This window comes from Labrus mixtus, chromosome 7, assembly GCF_963584025.1.
Source record: "Labrus mixtus chromosome 7, fLabMix1.1, whole genome shotgun sequence".
NCBI classification, from domain to species: Eukaryota; Metazoa; Chordata; class Actinopteri; order Labriformes; family Labridae; genus Labrus; species Labrus mixtus.
The window spans coordinates 18,550,365-18,570,800 of NC_083618.1; the positions used below are offsets into that span (position 1 = coordinate 18,550,365).

General features: G+C 37.6%; 3 protein-coding genes across 6 annotated transcripts in view; 1 reads left to right on the top strand and 2 right to left on the bottom strand.

Moving 5' to 3' along the window:
• LOC132978254 (synaptotagmin-B-like) overlaps positions 1-2,244 on the top strand; it is a 34,380-nt gene extending 32,136 nt beyond the window's left edge. For all 4 annotated transcript variants that reach the window (XM_061043398.1, XM_061043396.1, XM_061043399.1 and 1 more), the window contains 2 exons: positions 543-676; positions 823-2,244. In XM_061043398.1, coding sequence (XP_060899381.1) covers positions 543-676; positions 823-1,038 — 350 coding nt within the window. In that variant the 3' untranslated portion in view covers positions 1,039-2,244. The remainder of the gene's footprint in view (positions 1-542; positions 677-822) is intronic.
• The window catches only part of LOC132978256 (troponin T, cardiac muscle-like), a 162,113-nt gene extending 157,314 nt beyond the window's left edge, over positions 1-4,799 (bottom strand). Inside the window, exon 1 of the mRNA XM_061043402.1 lies at positions 4,796-4,799. The gene's annotated coding sequence lies outside the window, so the exon portion shown is untranslated. The remainder of the gene's footprint in view (positions 1-4,795) is intronic.
• A 3,124-nt stretch (positions 4,800-7,923) lies between these two features.
• Positions 7,924-19,041, bottom strand: LOC132978258 (protein phosphatase 1 regulatory subunit 12B-like). The gene is made up of 7 exons (XM_061043404.1): positions 18,684-19,041; positions 13,540-13,556; positions 13,240-13,378; positions 11,923-12,024; positions 11,608-11,658; positions 11,458-11,508; positions 7,924-8,298 (listed from the first exon to the last, which is right to left on the bottom strand). The coding sequence occupies exons 1-7, from the start codon at positions 18,783-18,785 to the stop codon at positions 8,212-8,214; spliced, it is 549 nt and encodes a 182-aa protein (XP_060899387.1). The 5' UTR covers positions 18,786-19,041; the 3' UTR covers positions 7,924-8,211.
• Positions 19,042-20,436: the final 1,395 nt, after the last annotated feature.

Below are 20,436 nucleotides of genomic sequence, written 5' to 3' on the forward strand. Positions count from 1 at the left end.
TTTAGCAATTGGTGCTTTTGTATGGTTTAGGCTTCAAGTCACGTTTGTCTATGTCAGCGGGTTTTAAATTAGTTTCAAAAGACATGACTAAACAATAAAAGTCGCTGTATTTTAGGAGGGAAAAATGCAGCAGTTCTTTTGATCAAACAGGCCGAATACAAAAAAGATAGAGACAAGACTACTCTGCATACTTAAGCTCACTCTGAGTATTTCATAACAGAGACAATCTTTTGTCTTTTATCAGAGCAGATTTGGAGCTGAAGGGAATCCCAGAGCCTGTGTTGACCTCAAATAGAGCAAGGGATGTGTCATGCAGGTGCACCTGGGAAATGTGGTTAACCATCATACTTCAGCGGGACCAGATTTAAAAAAAACCCACATATTTTAAAACAAATATTTTAGTCAATGATGTATAGAAAATAAAATAAAGGAAAGTGATACACAATAATTAAATATTGCAGAAAAGAAACAGGGAAAGATTAATAACAATAATCATGATGGATAATGTCTATTGCTGATGATCACATTGATGCCCTTTTCAGATCCTTATGTTAAGATCCAGCTCCTGCAGGGGGGTAAACGCCTGAAGAAAAAGAAGACTACAGTGAAGAAGAACACCTTGAACCCTTATTATAATGAATCTTTCAGCTTTGAAATCCCCCTGGAACAGATGCAGGTACAGTACAAATCAAACAACAGTATGAATCCTTGAAGCAAAGCCAACTGTTGTTTCTGCACTTTAGAAACGTTTTTTTAAGTAATTTAAGTATTTTGATTGTGTTACTTCACAACAGAAACATCACAATCTGTTTTGTTTTTTAGAAAATCTTGGTGGCAGTCACGGTGTTTGATTACGATAAGATCGGTAAGAATGACGCCATCGGGAAGATCTTCGTGGGCAGTAAGGCGTCCGGCCTCGGCCTGAAGCACTGGTCCGACATGTTGGCTAATCCCCGCCGTCCCATTGCCCAGTGGCATCCGTTGCAGCCAGAGGAGGATATCGATGGTCAGCTGGCGTCCTTGAATGCAAAGAAGTAACATGCTCCGCCAACCAGCTAATGCACTAACTCTGAAACCCAAACCCTGCCCCTACTTTGCATGAAAACCCATGACTTACCAAATGACAAGTCGTCATGAAACCTGCTCAGCAAAAAAGAGACATCTTAGAAATCCCAATCATTCATGGTTAAGTCAAAAAGAAACTATTTTAAACATCACATTTCACACATTACTGTATGTTGGGAGGAGTGGCATCGAGTTATCGGGCGATTGCTTCATGAATGATCGACTTTTAGTCTTTCTTTCATTTGACGAAACTCAGAAACTGATTTTAAGGGTGCTGAAACTGAATGAGAGTCCAGGTGAAGACAATGCTGGAGATGAAGCTTTAGTTTAGTTTAGTTTATAGAGCATGCGTTACTTACCTCCCCACTGCTCTGCATACTCCATTCCCAGTATTGTAGCTTGCTTTTAAGTGTGCTATAACTTGCAATAGAAAGTACCGTAGTGTTGGGTTACTTCCTGCATAGAGTCTGTTTAAGTCTATTAATGCAAAAAAGATGAAACTGAGAATGAATGAGATAAAAGTCACTAAATGCTGCAATCCATGTTGCAATTTATTTGAAAGAAAAAAATCTGTTTTAATGATCATCCTCATTTTATAAGCAAACTAACTCAGAAGGAGAAACATACAGAAAACCACTTGGCAGGGATGACAGAGTTGTTTTATTTAAGTTGCCTGTTTTCATCTATGCATTTCGGAACAAAATGCATTCATGTGTCTTCAAACGAATCTGATGTAAGACAGGAGAACAAGGGTGCCTTTCCTGATATGACTCTTTGAGAAATACACTAAGCTTCATTGTTGTGTTTTGAAAGGGGAACTTGCTGAGTTGAAATCATTCAAAAGTAGTCAGGGACACTGCGAATGTGCCATTTGAGATCTGTATTGAGCTGTGTGACCACTTGGATGTAAAACCTTACCTGTCAGAGGACAAAGTAAGGCTACCTAGGAAGGCTAACCAGTGATGTTCAGACCCACGATGACTATGCTTCTTTTAAATCCTGCTGTTGCTTCCTGAATACAGTGCCATCTGATGCATTTTGATTTCGATACCCATGAAATGGATTGTCTGTCTTTTGTTTTCCAATGAGGTCGTTTACAGAACACGCTGCAGTGCACTTCAACGCTTGTGAAATAGATTCAGGATATCCGTCAAAAAGAAAATGTTTTTATAGAGAAATTCAATCTGAATTGTAAGTTGTAGCCGGCACTTTTTAAGAGGACGGGAATTCAAGTAAACAATTGCATATTTGTAAAGGCAAATGCTACATCGAACATATTATACGATAAACATATCTTGGACCATTTGCTTGAACCAAATACAGCTGCAGAATCTAGCATTTATCATGCCTCGCAGAATTTCATGTGGTTTGACTCATTCAGTCGTCAGCCACAAGCTTTGTAAAGCAGGAGCCAAACATGATGATGTTCAAACATCGTCTCAGACATACTGCGCTCGGTTGGAGTGTAGATGGACGGAGGCAGACAATGGCAAAATTATTTTAACATTAAAAGCAACTCAAGACCTCATTCTGAAGTTTAATTCAAGTGAAACACTTGAACTTGAAACATAATATTAATTTCTCTGGGAGCAACCCTGAATTCAGTATACAGATCTTGATCCATATACAGAGATTTAGATGAGAATTCTACTTGAAAGTTCAGGTTGTAGGATAACCTGTTCAAGCTGCAACCCTCAGAGTTATTTTATTGAGTCCCGATCATTCTTACCCAAGGAGGACTTTGCTGTAGTCGTTGGGAATGTGGAAATTATAATGGAGGAGCTCAGCTAAATATACAAAAAGAAAAATTGGGACATAGAGACTTTGATTTGATAAAAATAATTAATAAAGCCTCACATTCTCATCTAGGAGTGAAACAAAATGTATTGAATATTCTCATTTTAACAAAGGGTAAAAAATGTGTTGAATATTAGGTGTCTACCACTCTTATAGCAATGTGACCTGCAGAATAAAAGAGATCAGAATCAGCAGTTAAATACAAAAAAAAACATTATAACAGAATAAAAACTTTATATAAATTATAGTGCACACAATAGTCAGTTTAATCAGTTCAAAATAATTAAAATAATTTTGATAAAGCAAAGCAGTTGTTGCAACTGTGAAGTAATCAAATTGGTTTAATTAGTTAACGGAGTTTCTGACAAACAACAAGCAGCCTTATATATGAGCCATATATAGTAAAGATACATAATTACTACACTTTAAAAGACAAAAAATAACAAATTCAAACGGCAAATATTTGTTAAGATCACCCACAACCATTAATATGAAATATGACGCTCTAAAAGAGAAGTTTAGATGATAGACATTAGACTATCAAGGCTCGATTTTCCCTCCTGAATTTATTTTACATGATAGTGGAACTCAAAAATGAGAATCCAAAAAAGGTGATTTTTAATGTTTAATATAAAATTCTTTCATTTTTGTGGTATCTTCATTTCTATGTTCCAAATTGTGATTAAATATCAGGATGAGATTTTACAGTTGCAGATAAAAATTCAAAAATGAAAAAGCTGTTTTTTGCTTCCGTAGGACGCCATAAAGTCATCTCAATTAATAATTACGATGTAAGAGGATGAACAGCCGCACACTGATTGGTCCATTCACAGTACTACTTCTTCCTGTTGTTAACATTCTGCATCGCGCAACCTTTGTGAATAAGCTACAGCATGTATTTAAAAGATAATGTAAATAGAAGCATGTTTTAAAGAGAAACCATGATTATATTGTGTATGTGTGTTTGTGTTCTGTGTCCTTTTTTTATAATAAAACAGTTAAAAAAAAAAAAAAAAAGAGTATGCACTGACTGCAAACTGTGTATGTGTTATTGCTGGATGAGACTGAATGTATGTCTGGATTCTTCATGTTTGGAGTCACAGGTTTCTTTGTTGCCTGAAATGAATGCAGGAGTGCTTTGTGTAACATTATGTAAAAAAAGAAAAAAAATAACTCTTAAGTTGCCATAATGCTGCATGGTCGTGTGGTTTCCTGTCACTGTTTGTATGTGTCCTCTGTGATAAATCCAGTGTTATAGTATGCTTGGGCTACAAGTCGTGTAATTATAGTTCTTCTCTGCTTGCATAGACTGTAAGTCCCTGATCAGTGAACTGTCTATATGTCTAAAAGGTGAAAATGTGCCAGCTCCTTGAAATTCTATCCCAGCGTACCTAAAGTGTTTCCTTCATTCACTCCTGCCAGACGGGTGTCATACTATAGTTTATTACTCACAGATACACTGGAAGAATGAATCGACTTGTAGCCCCCCTCGTTTTTTACTCCATTAAGTTTTACCTTCTCATCTTATTGCTTTTTAAATAAACCTGCTCTCACTTGTCAAATTAAACCTTTAACATGAGAAATTAAGAAAGCCGCTTATTTGCAGCCTTGGTATTTAATTTCATTATAGTCATTTGTGTTTTGTCTTTGCTGGATAAGTTCTGTGAGTTATGATCACACCATTTAGTTGATGTGGTGCTCTTCAGCAGCTTTAGTCACAGCTAAACTATCAATTGTCTTTTCATTACAAATGTCTCCCAATGAGTGAGGTTGCAGTCTAACCAATCAATTGCAATGGGATGAGCTGGCTGTTGTGTTGTCTCACTTGTGCATGCTTTAAGATATTGATGCTGTGTCTACCATAACATTTCTGATGTGGGGAACTTCATTTTGCCTTTTTAATGTCAATGTCATTTACTTTTTACCACACAGACCATTTTCCTGTGACTTCACACAGAGGGTGAAAGCTCATATACTTTTATACTACTACTGCTGAAATATGGAATTACAAATAATTTGATGAAATTAATTTAACGTTGGGAATTAAGCAAATCACACTCATTTCCCCGTGTTTTGTGGTCAGCAAAGGAAAGACAATTCAGACTAGACAGAGACATTAAGCCGTATTTCAAGTTTAAACAAGGTATTGGATAATTTAAGTTAATACAGACACAGGTCTTGGTTAGACTCTATGTTAGCTAATATTACCATGAGCTAGCTAACACTAAAGTTAGATAACTGTTAGCTAGTTCACTCTACAAATACATAAGCACTTACCTTAACTTACCTTTGTCCCATTTGACTCTACCGATCAGTCATTTTAGCCAGATAGTCGTTGAATGCTAACATGAGCTACATGTAGCTTACGAGTTATCATAAATGTTGTTTTAACTTGAAATGTGGACCCTCCAGATCTGTACAATCACTTGTCTTTCAATTTGCTGAGTAATATGTAAGTTTTCATAAAATGCCCTAAATCTGAATGATTTGCAAACCTAAAATAAGCAGTCAACAGTAGGCCTTTAACAGCATAGTTTCCAACACAGAGTGTCAGAGGAAAATGGTTGCCATGTTTGTGAGTTAGTTTATCTATAAAAAAAAAAAACAGGACATGGAGATACTTTACCCATATGTCCATCACAGTCCATCTTTTAGAGAATGATGTATTTTACTCTCTCTGTTTGACCAAGAGGAATACATAGCAGACACATCTTTCAGTTTTAAAGTCTTGAACTAGCTAGCATAGTGCTATATGATTCTGTATATTTATGTGTTTACTTTAATAAGTAAAACTAAGAGAGATACTTTTCCTAGAAATTGATACATTAGCTAATAGTGCTGAATGTGAGAATAATCGCACTAAAACAGTGACAACCCTTTAGGCTACTGCTAGCTAGCATTTAAAGCCTTTTTCATGCTTAGGGGAGTAACATTTTAGGAAAGGTTTCATTAAATTAGCATAATATTTCCACCAATTAATGGCTTTTTTAGGTTAGTTTTCAAGAAATGTCAAACTCTTATCAATCATGTTACTTATAAAAGAAAATTGTCATTGTGTTGCCATGTGTGAAAAAAATAGCATATGTTTAAATTTCATTGGAAATTTAAGAAACAATTCTCTAATGTGGTGCAGATTTGATTTATTACATAGTTTTCTTTAATATGTTAAATGTCACCCTGCCCTGAGGTCATTATTATCCTCCCTCTTATCTTCATATAGGAAAAATAGCCTGTATCTGTTCTTTGGTGTTCTGTCAATGAAGTATATGACTGTCAGTTTTCTGCAATGCAGGCAACAAAATCCCTGTCTTCCTAAGCCATCCTGACCCAAACAGTGCAAAGCAACATTATTCGCAATGCAATACTGCCAACCTGCTGCTTCAATAAGGGTTCCTCTTTAGTCGTCATATGTGAACATAGCCATGATACAAAACTTCCAAAGACCTGATCACTATCCTGCTCCATAGGCAACATAGACAAAGGAAATGCCTGACAGTCTTTATTGTGCAAGTCTTGTTTTAGGTGTGTCAATAGTTGTGCCTTTTTGTGATCTGCATGATTACTTTCCATACAAAATCCATGTTTTCCAGCAAAAAAAAAAAAGTGGGGCAACAAAAAAATCAAAAATAATTGTGTATTCATTTTATGTGGAACTGAATGAATCATGGGAACCGAACTAGTGGCTGTGGTCAGGACATGTCTGTGTGTTGTCAAAGTGTTATCATAGGAAATAAAGGCATTTTAAGTAGCCTGGTCCTGTGTGATGTGTGTGTCAAGTTAGATGATGCTTTTCCACTTACAGACAACAGGGGGCATCATAAACCAAATGTAACACATTAGTACAGCAATACACTTGGATCCAAATCTTCTATCTAGGAACCTTTTCATGTTTGTTTTAAAGGATGACACCATGTCATTTTATTATGCCCGTCACTACCAGAACAAACTCAAATCTACTCAGAGTTATTTATTAAATATGACGATCAAAATTAAATAGGACAACATTAAAAGAGGCATCTCAGTCTTGCAGTGCTGGATGTCATTATATATTTGGGACTCCTTATAGCTCCTCAATGTGAATCAAAATATAAGTAAAAGCTTCTTCTGTGCAGGTTTTGTTTGCTTGTTTGTTTGTTACTTTTACTTCACTGGGATATCTGTAATATTACTTAAGCGTAATTAAGTCTGTTCTGTAGCTTTGCATCATGTCAGATAATCTTCAACTAAAGCCCAGCTTTTCCATTTCCTTAGTATTGCTGTTTAATTAAATCACATTTTTCTTTACTACAATGGTAGTTATTGTACATATTGTATTGTTTATTATTCTAGCATGCCTCACAAACAGGCAAAGGTGTTGCTATGACATCTAGTATTTCAGCCATGAGTCCATCATCCCTCTTCACATAAATATAACATAACATTTGATCAAATCAGGCTCCATAAAGTAATTTAAGGACTTGTCAACATTGATGAATTTAAAGGTGTGGTATGTAGTTCCTTCAATCCTGAAAAAGCGAACTGATCATAACTTTTAAATGATCCTCATGTGACTGAAAGCTCCAGAAAATCTAATAAATTGACCTTGTGGTGTGAATGTTTCATCAATTACATTCAAATATGTGTTTGTATGAAGAATAATCTGAAGCTTTTCCACTCTGCCATGAATTCTTTGGTTCATAGTTTACATTAGAGTCTTGATTTTAGTGCTGAAAGTTTAGATTTTTTTATGCATGAAGTCGTTTTTATAATGCAGGTAAGGAGGAAAAGCTTGTCATTTGTGACATCACCCTCTCTAAGGTACAGCCCTTAAATCAGAGTCGACGCTCCCACATTGCTGAAAAATGTAGCTCATCCATCATCCTCTGTCCCTGACAGCCAAGAGCCAATTTTCAAGGTCTGCATGCAGAATGGACGAAATATTGCAGTTTCCATGGTAATACCTCTTTGAAATACCTGCAGTATTATACTATTTTGACCATTCAGGTATCCAGGGATGTTCTTTATTACCACAGCTTTCTCCTTGACAAATATGTTCACAGAGAAGAAAAAGGCATGAAGTGGTTGTTTTGTCATTTTTTTATTTAGAAAAATCTTATGAATATATAAAATGGAGTTTTATTGAATGTGTTTTCTGTCTCGGAATGTGTCACTTGATCCAGTACAGTTACAGAAAACACACTCATGAAGTGTATTCATTCTTGCAGATGTTTTGGAGAACAACATGGAATCAAGTTTCCAATTTAATGGAAAACTATGTACATACATTCTTACAGAGGATAGGATGAATGCAGGTAGAGCTATGGCTTCTGGTACCCATCTGACTTCCTCTTATCTTTCCTGCTTACTGTCTCACTTTGACAGTTTAGTGATGACCCGGATTAAAGCTCCGTTCTCATCCTTCAGTTTCTGGTTCTCCATCTTGAGCTCAGCTTTGGCCTTAAAAAGGAAAAAGGAGATAACTAAAGTGGGCACAGATGTTAAAGTACACATAGTAGAAAGTCTTCAAAATGTATAGGAATGTTTGGGGTGCCGATAGCCAAGCAGTATCGCGCCTCATGTAAAGAGGCTTTAGTCCTCATCGCAGTGGCCATGGGTTCAAATCAGACCTTTTCTGCACGTCACCCCCCACTCTCTCCTCCAAACATTTCCTGTCTCTCTTCAGCTGTCCTATCTAATCAAGGCAGGAAAGCCAGTACTACGGGTACAGTGTACCTTACCTGGTGTTTGATGTTTTTTGTGCACATAACAGCTACTTTTGTAGGGTTGTCCTCTACTGTAGTTTTAAAATGAATCTGTATTTCGTTTTCATTTTCATACGCTGTGCATCACGTCAAAGTGGACCTAATGACACTAATGACAGATGTGTTGTTGCAGACTTCTGCATGATGATATCCAAACAGTATGTGGTGCTCCCACACAAAAAAAAAAGGTTTCTGATTTATTCTCCAAACATTACTCACATGATGATAATGTAAGGGTAATTAGATGCTGCAATCATTCATTCTGTTTATAACCATGAACAGGGCCTGCTCATATGTCCAATTATTTATATGTTAGGAAGGACAAACTTCACTGTCCTAGTGTCAGTAAAAATAGGATGTAAAAATCACATCTGGGTTCATGTGTTCCACCCAGCAAACCCAGATAGATAAGGGGTAACTAAGAGATTTCAGTATAAGTTCTCATTTGTGTTAACTTTTGAGAACTTTTCAGAAATAGGGTTTGTACAGAAGAAGAATATGCATTACACAAGTATTAAAGTTTCTTTTAAAAGGTCACATACTCCTCATCAACAAGTTTAAATAAGTCTCAGAGCTCCCCAAACATGTCTTTGGAGTTGTGTATTTGATCATGCCTATAAACCCCTCTATTTCAGTCCTGCTCAGAACAGGCTGTTTCTGTGTCTGTAGCTTTAAATGCAAGTGAGCTGTGTTCACCACGCCCCTCTCTGATGTGGCTTTGGCTTTCTTGCACCATGTCCATTAGTTTACATGGGAAAGGCAGACTCAGAGGGTAACACTCAAATATGGGAGTGTCACCCACCTGGGGGAGGGGTTTCTGGCCTTTTTGATGTCATGTTGACAGGCTAGGGACTCGTATAAGTGTTAGAAAACCATGGTGAAGAACATTTTGCACAATATGGGACTTTTAATACGCTCTCGATTCTTGCTGCAGACCAGTGAAACCTTATATTACCTGAAATTGAACTTGATGTATTACAAAGTAATGAGGACTGTGCACAACTGAGTCATGGTATTGAGGGGTGGTATTTCTATATGGCTGGTATGAACAAGAGGAATTATTACAACTTATATAACTCTTCCAATCACCAAAACACACATGCAAAAACATTTTCAAGGCTTGAAAATGTCTGAACTATATTATTGTTTGTAGCTTCTGTTTGGTGACAAAGGGCAACTTATTCAATCTTCTTAGAAAAAGTTTTCACTTATTTTTCATTTGGTTTAATTTTGGATGATTGTTTTATAGATTTATTTCTCTCTGCAATTATAAGTTCCATTGCTTCTCATAAAAAATGTATTGAATGGAGCGTCTGTTCATAATCATAATTACACTGTGAGTCACGGTCACCGTAGGGATTTTGAGCTACAGGCTCTGCACCAAAATAAACCTGATTTTTCTTTTTCTTTTCCTGTTACAAACTAGTCCAGAAAGAAAAATAATCTTAAGGGAAAAAAAATAATAATTTGATCCGGATAAACCTAGAAAAATCATCAGAATAAAACAAATATTGTACACTTGCATCCATTCAGTGACACAGAGACACAATTGGACCAGACTGTCTGATTGATAAAAAACAAAAAAACAAGTAACAGTGCTTCTCTGTTGTTGTGAACGTCTATTTTCAGAGCAGTATCCAATGTTTGTTCAGGCCCCTCATTCACAGATAACAAAAGCTTTTTGTTTGTGTCCTCTTGGGCATAACACAGCAGACATTTGTGATGGTTAGCCTGGAGATGAACACTGATGGCTCACTCGCTGCTGTGTCAAAGTGCTCACACATTCCTCAGGCAGCAGAGCAGAACGGTGACAAATGATGTCAGCTAAAACCTCCACAGACAGAGCAGCTCACACCGAGGGCACCAAGGGCCCACAGACACTTTTACACTGCTTGGATTTGATTGTTTATTGTTGTCCTCATGTCAAATAACCTTAGATTTCTCCTGGGTCAGAGAGCTTAGGACAGGGATGGGCAACTTTGATCACAGCAAGGACCACATTAATTTAATTCGCACTGCCAGAGGGCCAAATTGTAGCATACAAAAAACGATTACAGTCAATTATGTCTCAAATTTAACTCAACACATGCCAGTGATCAAATATTATTATGGAAATGTTTCTGGTTTTCATGATTTCATGGCCGATTTAGTCATGTTTTCGTCATGATCCCAATTAATTGATCTGAGGGCCACATTGAAGGTTGATGGGGGCCGCATGTGGCCCCCGGGCCGCCAGTTGCCCACCCCTGGCTTAGGATATTATGAACTAGTGATCATGAATGTGACATGTACAGAATTCAATAAAAACACACAACAACAAACAATAAGAAAGAATTTGTAATACAGGGACATGTCCAGACTTTTTTAATTGGGGTGGCCCACATGCAGCACTGATTTATGCAGGGGTAGCATGAAGTTTGTGGGCAAAAATGAATGAAAATTTTTTACCCTTTCTATCCCCACTAATATATGTTCTTGCGAGTAACATAATTTGACAAGATACATCTTCTTAGCTTGATTCTTCAGGGACTCAATAACAAAGATGTAAGTCACAATTTAAAGTAAATGTGCATGCAAATGCTTGTACACTATCTAACTTTTAAGTCCATTGCATGTTAGACAGTGTGTGAATTTTTCCAAAGTATTTATTTACAACTCAAAGTACTACCATTAGTCTGTTGAAAACAGCCAGAATAGTTGATTTGTACATACGTCCCGACTCTGATTAGGCAAATAGCCTATCATAGATTTTGATTTTGGGGTGGCACCTGGGGTGGCCAATCATATTTCAAGGGGGGGCCCATGCAACCCCTGCCCCACCCTGGACACGCCTCTGTGTAAAATAATGAATTACCTTCAGCTGTTCCTCCATATCTGATATTCTCTTTTTTAGACTCCAACTTTCCTATGGAGAGGATCATTTTACAAATATAATTAGTTTACAGCAAACATAAAAAAAGTAGATGAATACAACATGTTCATTAGTAGTACTGTAAGGTATTACCTTCTTTTCTGCTTCAAGCATGTTAGAGCTACTGTCTCCTGGTCTTTCCTTCTGCAAGGATGAAAGATAATTAAGAAAAGATTAAAGTACAATGCTGCAAAACTGTTTCATTATGTGTGTATTCATGATGTATAATATCCAATATACCCACATTTGCACACAGAAGACAATCACTGTTATTATTCTGAAATGTTGGCCTTGCAGCCTTTAGTAACAACATTTCAGCTTAGTTTTATAACTACAATCTTCAGCAACCGTTTCCTTTAGTCGATCTTAGAAATCCTGACTGAGAACTTCCACAGGGTCTGCACCTACCTGTGCTCTCTGTAACTGGTCCTGGATCACGGTGAGCTCCTGTTTACTTGTCTGCAGCCTTGACTTCAGCCTTTGATTGGTGGCCAGTGCTTTTTCATACATCTACAAAATAAGGACACTTGTTAAGGTTTTCCAAAGGAGCGTTTTATTTGTATTCATGACACATAGATGAACAAAGTAGACCTAAAGACTGTGCTGTAGTTTTACCTGTTTGACCCTGAGGGCTTTCATTTAATTTCCAGGGAAGTATATCTCACCATTCATAATGTTAAGGTTGATGCAGGGGCCCAGATCTTGCCCAGAAATGTTAAAGGACCAATATGTAGCTCTGATACATAGCATTTAAAATGGGTACTTCAGTCCAAATTCAAAACATTGGAGAGAGCTGTCTCCCCTCACCCCCTCCTCCCTGAGTTGATGTGCTCGCAGGTTGCCATGTCACAGACTCAGACGCTTCAGTGTTTAGCCAGCTCTGCATCAGTCTTAAAACCTTTCTGCATTCTAGCCTCTCTCAATTATTCAAAAGCATCTCCAATATTTATCCTACTTTGACCACGTCTGGACGTGGAGCTTATTAGAAAAATGCTGAGGCATCAGTTCTATCTGAACTAGTTTGCTTGCCGGCTTTCATCACTGCAACACTTGTTGGTTTGTTATTTGCCTGGAAACCGAGAGGCGAGGGGGTGGGGTGGGGTGTGGGGGTGCCGCCCACTTCTCTGGTCAAAACTAAAACATTATTATGGACTGGAAACAAAACTTAGAAGGGAGACATACTGGCTGCTGTGTCAGAGAAGCTGACACTTCAACAAATCATAGCAATTACGGTATGCATTAGAGTAAATGTTTGTATATTGATTCAGAAGAATAAAATATTTTATTCTTTAAATGATCAAAACATAGTTCAAAATCACATCAAAATATCTCAAAATGGAAGATGATGGAATAGTTATTCAAATTGATTCTTTGCATAAACAGTTAGCTAAAAGAAAACCTAGCTTTGCCCTGCTGTTGTTGTCCCCTGGATTGTGTTGTCTGCTTTTATTTTGAAAATGTTTTGATTGGATTACATAAACACCTAAGGGGGCTGGTTATTTTTGTGTCCAATTATCATTGGATAATTAACAAAAGCATATATACTGTAAAGGATGTCCTTGCATCTAGTTTAATGCACCATGATGAAAGCCAAAAAAATCCATTGTCTACATAACATTGAGAATATTTAGGTATTGTAATTGATGTTCAGATGATCCCATTGACTTCCAGTACCCTAACAATAGTCCCTTAAACTATTATTACAATGCTAACTTTATCACTTGCCTTTTTATAGTCATTGTTTGCAGTCTCTTCTTCGGCTTTTTTCCTTGCAGACAGTCTGTTCTCTCTGCGTTTGAAGTACGACTCTGCATGGTTTGTTGATGTGTTGTTGGGGCCGTCAGAGGATCCAGACGAGTTCAGTCTGACAACACATGAGAGGTATTGGCTATTCAACTCTGACGTCCAACTCAGTTACTGTCAGCGTTTAGAGATACAGAATTCAATGTAGATTCCTCGTCCCTCAGGGGATAATTAAATGTTTTGTATGTATTGGTGGTGTGAATGAAATTAGAGGATGCTCACCTGGACAGTCTCTCATGCTGAAATAGAAGAGAAATGTTTTACATCAGACATAAAGAAATAATACAACAACAACAAAGTTGTTTTTTCAAAATAAATTCCCTGACCTTCCTCTGTACACATTCATTGGTTCACAATGACATCACACTGCCAGACTTCATCATTAGCTTGACAAGCAGTTTGATCATTTGAGATTTATGAAGTGAAATATGGAATCAAATCCACAAATGAAGTTGTATTTTGAACCCTTTCCTCTGCGTTACAGCTAAACCATGGGGTAGATACTCACACATGGCCTGTATTATTACATGCACGAGTATTCATTATCAATACATCCCCTTGAAAGCAAAGTTCAGAGCACCAGGAATTCCTCATCAGAGTTTTTTTTTTTCCTTCTCAGTTTTCCAAGAAAAGGGTTATGGCAGTTCAAATACCAAGCCAAGTCAAAGAAGGAGAGAGGAAATTATCCCTAAAATAAACTGACAAGCACAGATAACTAAACACATCCAAAAAAGGTAATAGCTCTGCCAGTGGCCCTCACAGTTTGTTCATTACGGCCTGCTGACGTTGGAAGAGTTCAAAAGTTTCCTTGATGAGAGATTTTTAAGTGGCAGAGCAGAGAAAAAAGATACCCAAATAAATCCCAGCCGTCCTTAAAAAGATGAGATATATGGACAAATAAATCCCGGTGAGAGACAAAGATTGTATTTCTTACGTCATCAGTAAAAGTCAAATAAACCCCATTGATATAAGCCCACACAAATAAGTTAGAAGTAAAAGGAAGATTGAGCCAACACAATCTGCTGGAACAGCTTCAGTGCTTCTTGACATTAAACTCTCTGGACTGTCGGTTCAAACAAAACTATTCCTCTTTTATTTTTGATGGTAGTGGTGGAGAGCACTGTCTAACTCAAAATCTGACATACTGTAGGAGTTCCAATTGGTGACTTGGTGACCACATTATACAGTATACTGTGATCTTGATTATTATCATACTCAACAAACTCCTGAAGTGACCCCTGGCAGATTGGAAGGTCAACTTGTTGTCATCGTAGGATGTCGATTTTTAAACACTTTGTTACAATCCTTTGTGTTAAACTCTGAGGACTGACGTAATGTCTTTTGTTTTTCAAGCAGACGCTTATATGGTAGTGTCTGTTTTTTTATCCTTCTTTTACCTGTCAAACATGTTAACTTGTTGATATTCTGTTTGGTTGTGTCTTTTGAAAAATAAATGGTTAAAAAGCAAAAAGGTTGAAGCGAGTGCTGCACTTTGTCAAAACATGGAGAGAAATCAGGTGCTCTTCAAGAACAGGGGACTAAAATCAAAAAACAAATAAACAAACAACTTTTTTAATATTGCATTGCCATGGACTTTCAGTTTAGACTGCCTTTCTTCACGATAAACTTTGTTTGTAATCAGGACAGTCATTGATTTATTAGCTAAATACATGGTTGAATTAAGTAAAAAAGGTAATGGTTGGTTTAAAGAATAACTCAACAAGCCTGCCAAAGACCACCACCGCAACTGGAACTTCATTTTCTCACTACTTTGTCTTTACTTTATTTGAAGACTGGGGAATGAGAACAGGTTGCCATGATGTGTTACTGACATCCCCCGTAAGATTTAATCTTGTGCCTTTTGATGATGTTATTTTTTCCATCACTTGGGGAGGAAAAAGAATGTGTTTCCAAGCAGTACATCTCTTCTTTGTTTTACATGAACTTGACTTGTCTGCTCATGGTGAATTCATGCTGGGTCCTTTTGAATAGTATAACACAAGAGTGGTATCTAGACCTGCTCCTTAAGTAAAGTGTCTTGAAGAAGCTGAGCGGGATTTTCTGGCACAACTTCACCAACTAACAAGGAGCATGAAGAGTGTAAGGCTTTAAGAGGTTAAAATGCTCCAGCATCACTTTGTAGTGTGGAGATCAAAATTATTAACAAAGTAGACCGACGCGTTTCGGCTGGCGGCTGGCCTTCATCACGGTCAAGGTACTCTGAGGACTTTTAAGGTATTTATGAAACAGACCCAAATTAATACTGATGCATTCTATGGCCTACTAAAGAAAACAAGACCATCAGCAACAGGATTGATTTATTATTATTTCTATGTAGTTATTATTATCACTAAAACCCCTTGTTGTGGGGGTAGGTGTCAGCTCGCTGCAGAAACAGCCTTTTTTCACATTCATTCTGAATGAACGACATAACTGACCACAGGGGTCACCAAAGCTGTCTGAAACTTAACATTCCACACATGAGCTTTAATATCGGCATGTTAACGTTGCCACTGTGAGAATTCAAGAAAGCATGTCATCTTGTTAGCATTAAGCTACATACACTGCTCTGCCTTAGTAAGCCTTACAGAGCTGTAGACTTGTAGTCTTTAAGTGTTCTGAAATACTTTTCACATCAGAAGGTCACAGTAAGCTGTATACAACTTAAACAGGCTGGCTCCATCCTACCTCTCTGACCTTTTACAGCCGTATGTCCCATCATGGTTATTGAGGTCTGCTGATCAGTCATTTCTGGTTGCACTTAACGCTAGGCTGAAGCATAGGGGAGATCGGGCCTTCGCAGTTGTAGCCCCTAAACTGTGGAACCAGTTGCCCCCCAAGGTTAGGCTGGCACCACGTTGCCCATGTTTAAATCTCGTCTGAAAGTTTATCTGTATGCTTTGGCCTTCCTAGACCCAGTGTCCTTAAGAGTTTGTTTGTTTCTATGTTTTTGTTTTTGTTTTTCTTTGTCTATTGTTATTTTCTCTTTTCTCTTTTTGTGCTTTTTATCTATTTGATGTAAAAAACTTTGGTCAACTCTGTTGTTTTTAAATGTGCTCTATAAATAAAGATGGATTGGATTGGAAAGGTTGAATTGCATGATGACAAGATATTCAACAGTATACTGACATCTTGAAAAAAAACTGATGTCTCCCTCTTTCAGTTGTATTCCAACTGCAATGCTTAAAGTGAACGGTTATAACTCGCCTTTTGCAACTACTACTGCAAGCATCAAAGAAATGCTGTATAGATGCGTCTCATTATTTCAGGTTCTTGTGACATTTCTTCTGAGAAAGTTCATAGAGTTCCATTTTGCTTTGTGCTTCATTATTTCAAACAAAGACTTGTTGTGACAGTCACCTAAAACAAAAAGCAGACTAAATCGTAGAGACGGCAAGTGGATTTCTGTAAAAAAAAAAAAAAAAAAAAGAAAGAAGAAGAAGAAAGAAACAAGGGTTTAAGTTACAGAAACTATGTATAAACACAGTGATAGGCCTCAGCTGAGACATTTACAAGACCTCTGGATCTTCACCAGACTCTGATGTCAGCTTCTTTTAAGACTCTCTGTGGACACTTGGCTCTGCTCCGTAAACGGTCATTAATGATATACAGTGTGCAGACTTGGAATAAGCTCTGGTTTAGATTAAGCGACATCACATATAAACAGATGCTGATGGAAACTCTGTTTTTTTGTGACATTTGTCCTGCGTCTCTGTCACAGAGCTCTCCTCCAGCTGCTCTAGATCCCATGAGGAACTTCTTGTCCGCTGACCAGTTATTCCCCAGTGGAAAATGTGAGCTTCCCGTAGGACTCGCAGAGAGATAAACATCCATAAATACTGCGTCTGAGTTCCCACAAGCCAGTCCTAAGCACTCTATCCCTCCTTCCCTCTGTTCCCTGTCATCCTGTCTTTCACCCTCTGCTTTCTTTCTCTCGCGCTCTCTCTCTCTCTCTCTCTCTCTTTGTACTCTCATCCTGTGTCCCTCTCTCTCTCCGTCCCGTTAAATTTCCCAAGTGGATTCTTAGTTTACATAAACAGAAAAGATTAACAGCTTATTACCACGTTGCCTGGGACTTTTGTTTCATCATTATTAGGGGGGGGGGGGGGGGTTGGATTTGGGCAGTGCTTCTCAAATGGGTCAACTTGCACCCCTAGGGCTTTTTAGGAGAATTAAAGGGAGCTCTTTAACAGTTTTCAATGTTAATATAAACACTGTATGTATCAATCAGGCTAAAGACATCCATCCATTATCTATACTACTTTTTCCTGTTTGAGGTCACGGGGTGCTGGAGCCGATCCCAGCTGCCATTGGGCGAGAGGTGGGGTACACACTGTTCACCGGTCAATCTCAGGGCTGACATTTAGAGACAGACAAGCAGCCACACTCACATTCACACCTACGGGCAATTTTAGAGTCAAGCTAAAGACAACATGCCATCCACTGTTATCTTCCTCAACAAAGACAAACAAACCAAAGGTAACGTTTGTCTGTTTAATTGGTTATGTTTGAGCAAAGCCTTTTTTCTTCACTGGATGACAAAAATCAAGAAAATTAATTTCTGCAGCAACACAGCTGAAGAAGCAGAGGGGAAGAAAAGGAAAACAAAGGAAAACAGATCTTAGACAAAGGATGAATTAATATAACGATCAATGTGTCAGTTTGGCTGAAAAGACGGAGATTTAAAAGTGAGTTGAAAACATGTTGCAGAACCAACAGTCTAGTGGGTCCAAGAGGCCTCCTTTTAAAACAGCGTCCTCACTAAACTATATAGAAGAAGCAAAGATCCCTAAAGTGGATTAAAAAAAGTTGTATACATAAAAGCTCATTTTCAAAGATTTGCATTAAATATCAAGTTACATGCAAAACATTTTTTAAAGTTAGAAACAGAACATGTATAACACTAAGAACAGTAAAAGACATATCTTATTCAGCAAACAAAGACATTAACAATGTTTAATATACTGAAATATTAGATAAACTAGTAAGTAATTGCATAAAACAATATCAATATCTTGAAGGCTTTTTGATCACCACCTCATGATAAACCCTCTTTCTGTAGATTGTGGTATTAAAAAAAAAAAGACATGTTAGAGTGGGTCAGAAGACACTAGAATAACACTTGTCATAGTTTAACGGTGCTTCCTAGAAATAATGTGAAGTGGTCTTAAAGATGAAATACGCTTCTCAAACGATGGTACATAGGACGTTATATGAAAAGAGCCTGTGTAAAAACACTGTGGATTGTTACAGAGACATTTGTTTGACACTGAATGAACTCAAATGTTAGTGTTTGCATGATGTCATCCACGGCATTTCCTCTGAATAAACAGACCCTGACGAGATTAAAGACTATTAGAACTCACCCTCAGGCTCTTGGTGGTGGCAGCAGATGAAGTTGGAGAGGAGTCAGAGATTGACTTTCTGATGCGTGGCTGATCGTTGTGGTGAGAAAGTAGAGATGACATCGCTCCTCAGCTGCTGGTCCTCTGCATGCAGCTGTAGTGTGGTCCCCGAGTGTCTCCAAAAAGTTTGTTTGATAAAGTTCTTCTAAATGAGAAAAAGCTACCAAAACAAATAGACAGATGTATTTATGATCCACACATGTGAAAATGTGATGCCGTGTTTCCTTCGTGAAAAGTAACCCTCACTATTGTGTGATCTCCATGTGATGGTGAGACATCAAGTATCTGATGAGAGTGAAAGAACTGCACAAGTGTGAGATCTGGAGAGGAAGTGGTGGGACTGGGAGGAGGCGGGCTGTAGTGTGTGTGTGTGTGTGTGTGTGTGTGGGAACACATGGATCTGACAGGACTATTGTTCACAAGGGCTTCCCATAGGGTCATTCAGCATAACAAGGAAAGTATAGCAGCATTCTTTTCATTAATAGTCTTATGAGAGTTGTTACTAAAGATAAAAAGCCTTTACATTACGTGTGTTTATTTTAATTTGTCTTTAATTTATGTAAAGTTTTGTGCTGTCTTTTTTGTATTCTCTGTTGATTTTTTATGATGGTTTAAGGCCCTGATTGGAGCAGGCATTTCAAATAAGCTCAGGCCAAAAATGCTGTGGTATGTTTTTTTTTGGTTTAGCTTCCATACTGGTCCGTTCCCTATGCATATAAATGCATATGCATCCCTGTGCATATACGTAAATGCATAGGGATGTATATAAAGTAAATGCACGGGAGAGTTTGCTTATCATTTTAAGTGTACTTTTCTGTGCTTGTAAAAATAGCTTGATTAATCATGATTTAATTTTTTGTTAAGTTTAATAAGGGCTGTTAGCTGGAAGAAAATAGAACTGAAAGTGGAAGTAAAACTTGATCCGTGCACCACAAAGACAAGCAGTTTGTTTTCATGTAAAATAAGAGCGGCTAAAAAACAACAACAAGTCAGCCAGATGAACACATATGCAGTACTTCATGTTAGATCTGTTTTTTTAGATCTCTTGAATTTAATCAAGCTGGAAGCGGCATGTGTTGACAGTTAACACACCGACATACCTTTCTGTGTATGTATCAGGACACTGCAGCCCGGCCATTTGTTTGTAATTTAGTCTCTTAAAAGGAGGATTCTAAAGAGGTGAGCTATCAGTTTGTTACTCATGTTAGTATGAGTAATACTAGTAATACTGAGTAATACTGAGTAATAGTAAATGTCACACACTAAATATGTGACACAACAAATTTCTTAGTAAAAAACAACATTTAAAATACATCAGAAACATGTGAATGTTTGAGGAACTGAGAAGTGTTAGTGGTGAAACAAACCAGGTGTCCCCTTTTTTAGTTTTAGCTTCCTGTGTAGGTCTAATAAAGTCAAGCCAGAGAAACAGTTGGCTCTCAGAGCACGCTGCACCTGGAGCTGCTTTCATTTAATAAATACAACAATTAACTTCACAAACTGCAATTCTGTCAGTGATCTTGATTTAGCACATGACGAAAAGATCAGAATATTTATAGATACAGGGAACTTATCATGGTTTTCTTGCTGCTTCTCTTCTGCAGTTTAAGCATTTTTATAAAGTAGAGATGTTTCATTTAAAAGTTAAACCTCTCATGAAGTTTCATGTCATGGCACTTCTAGACTGGTGCTAACAAAATATATATTTGAGCTT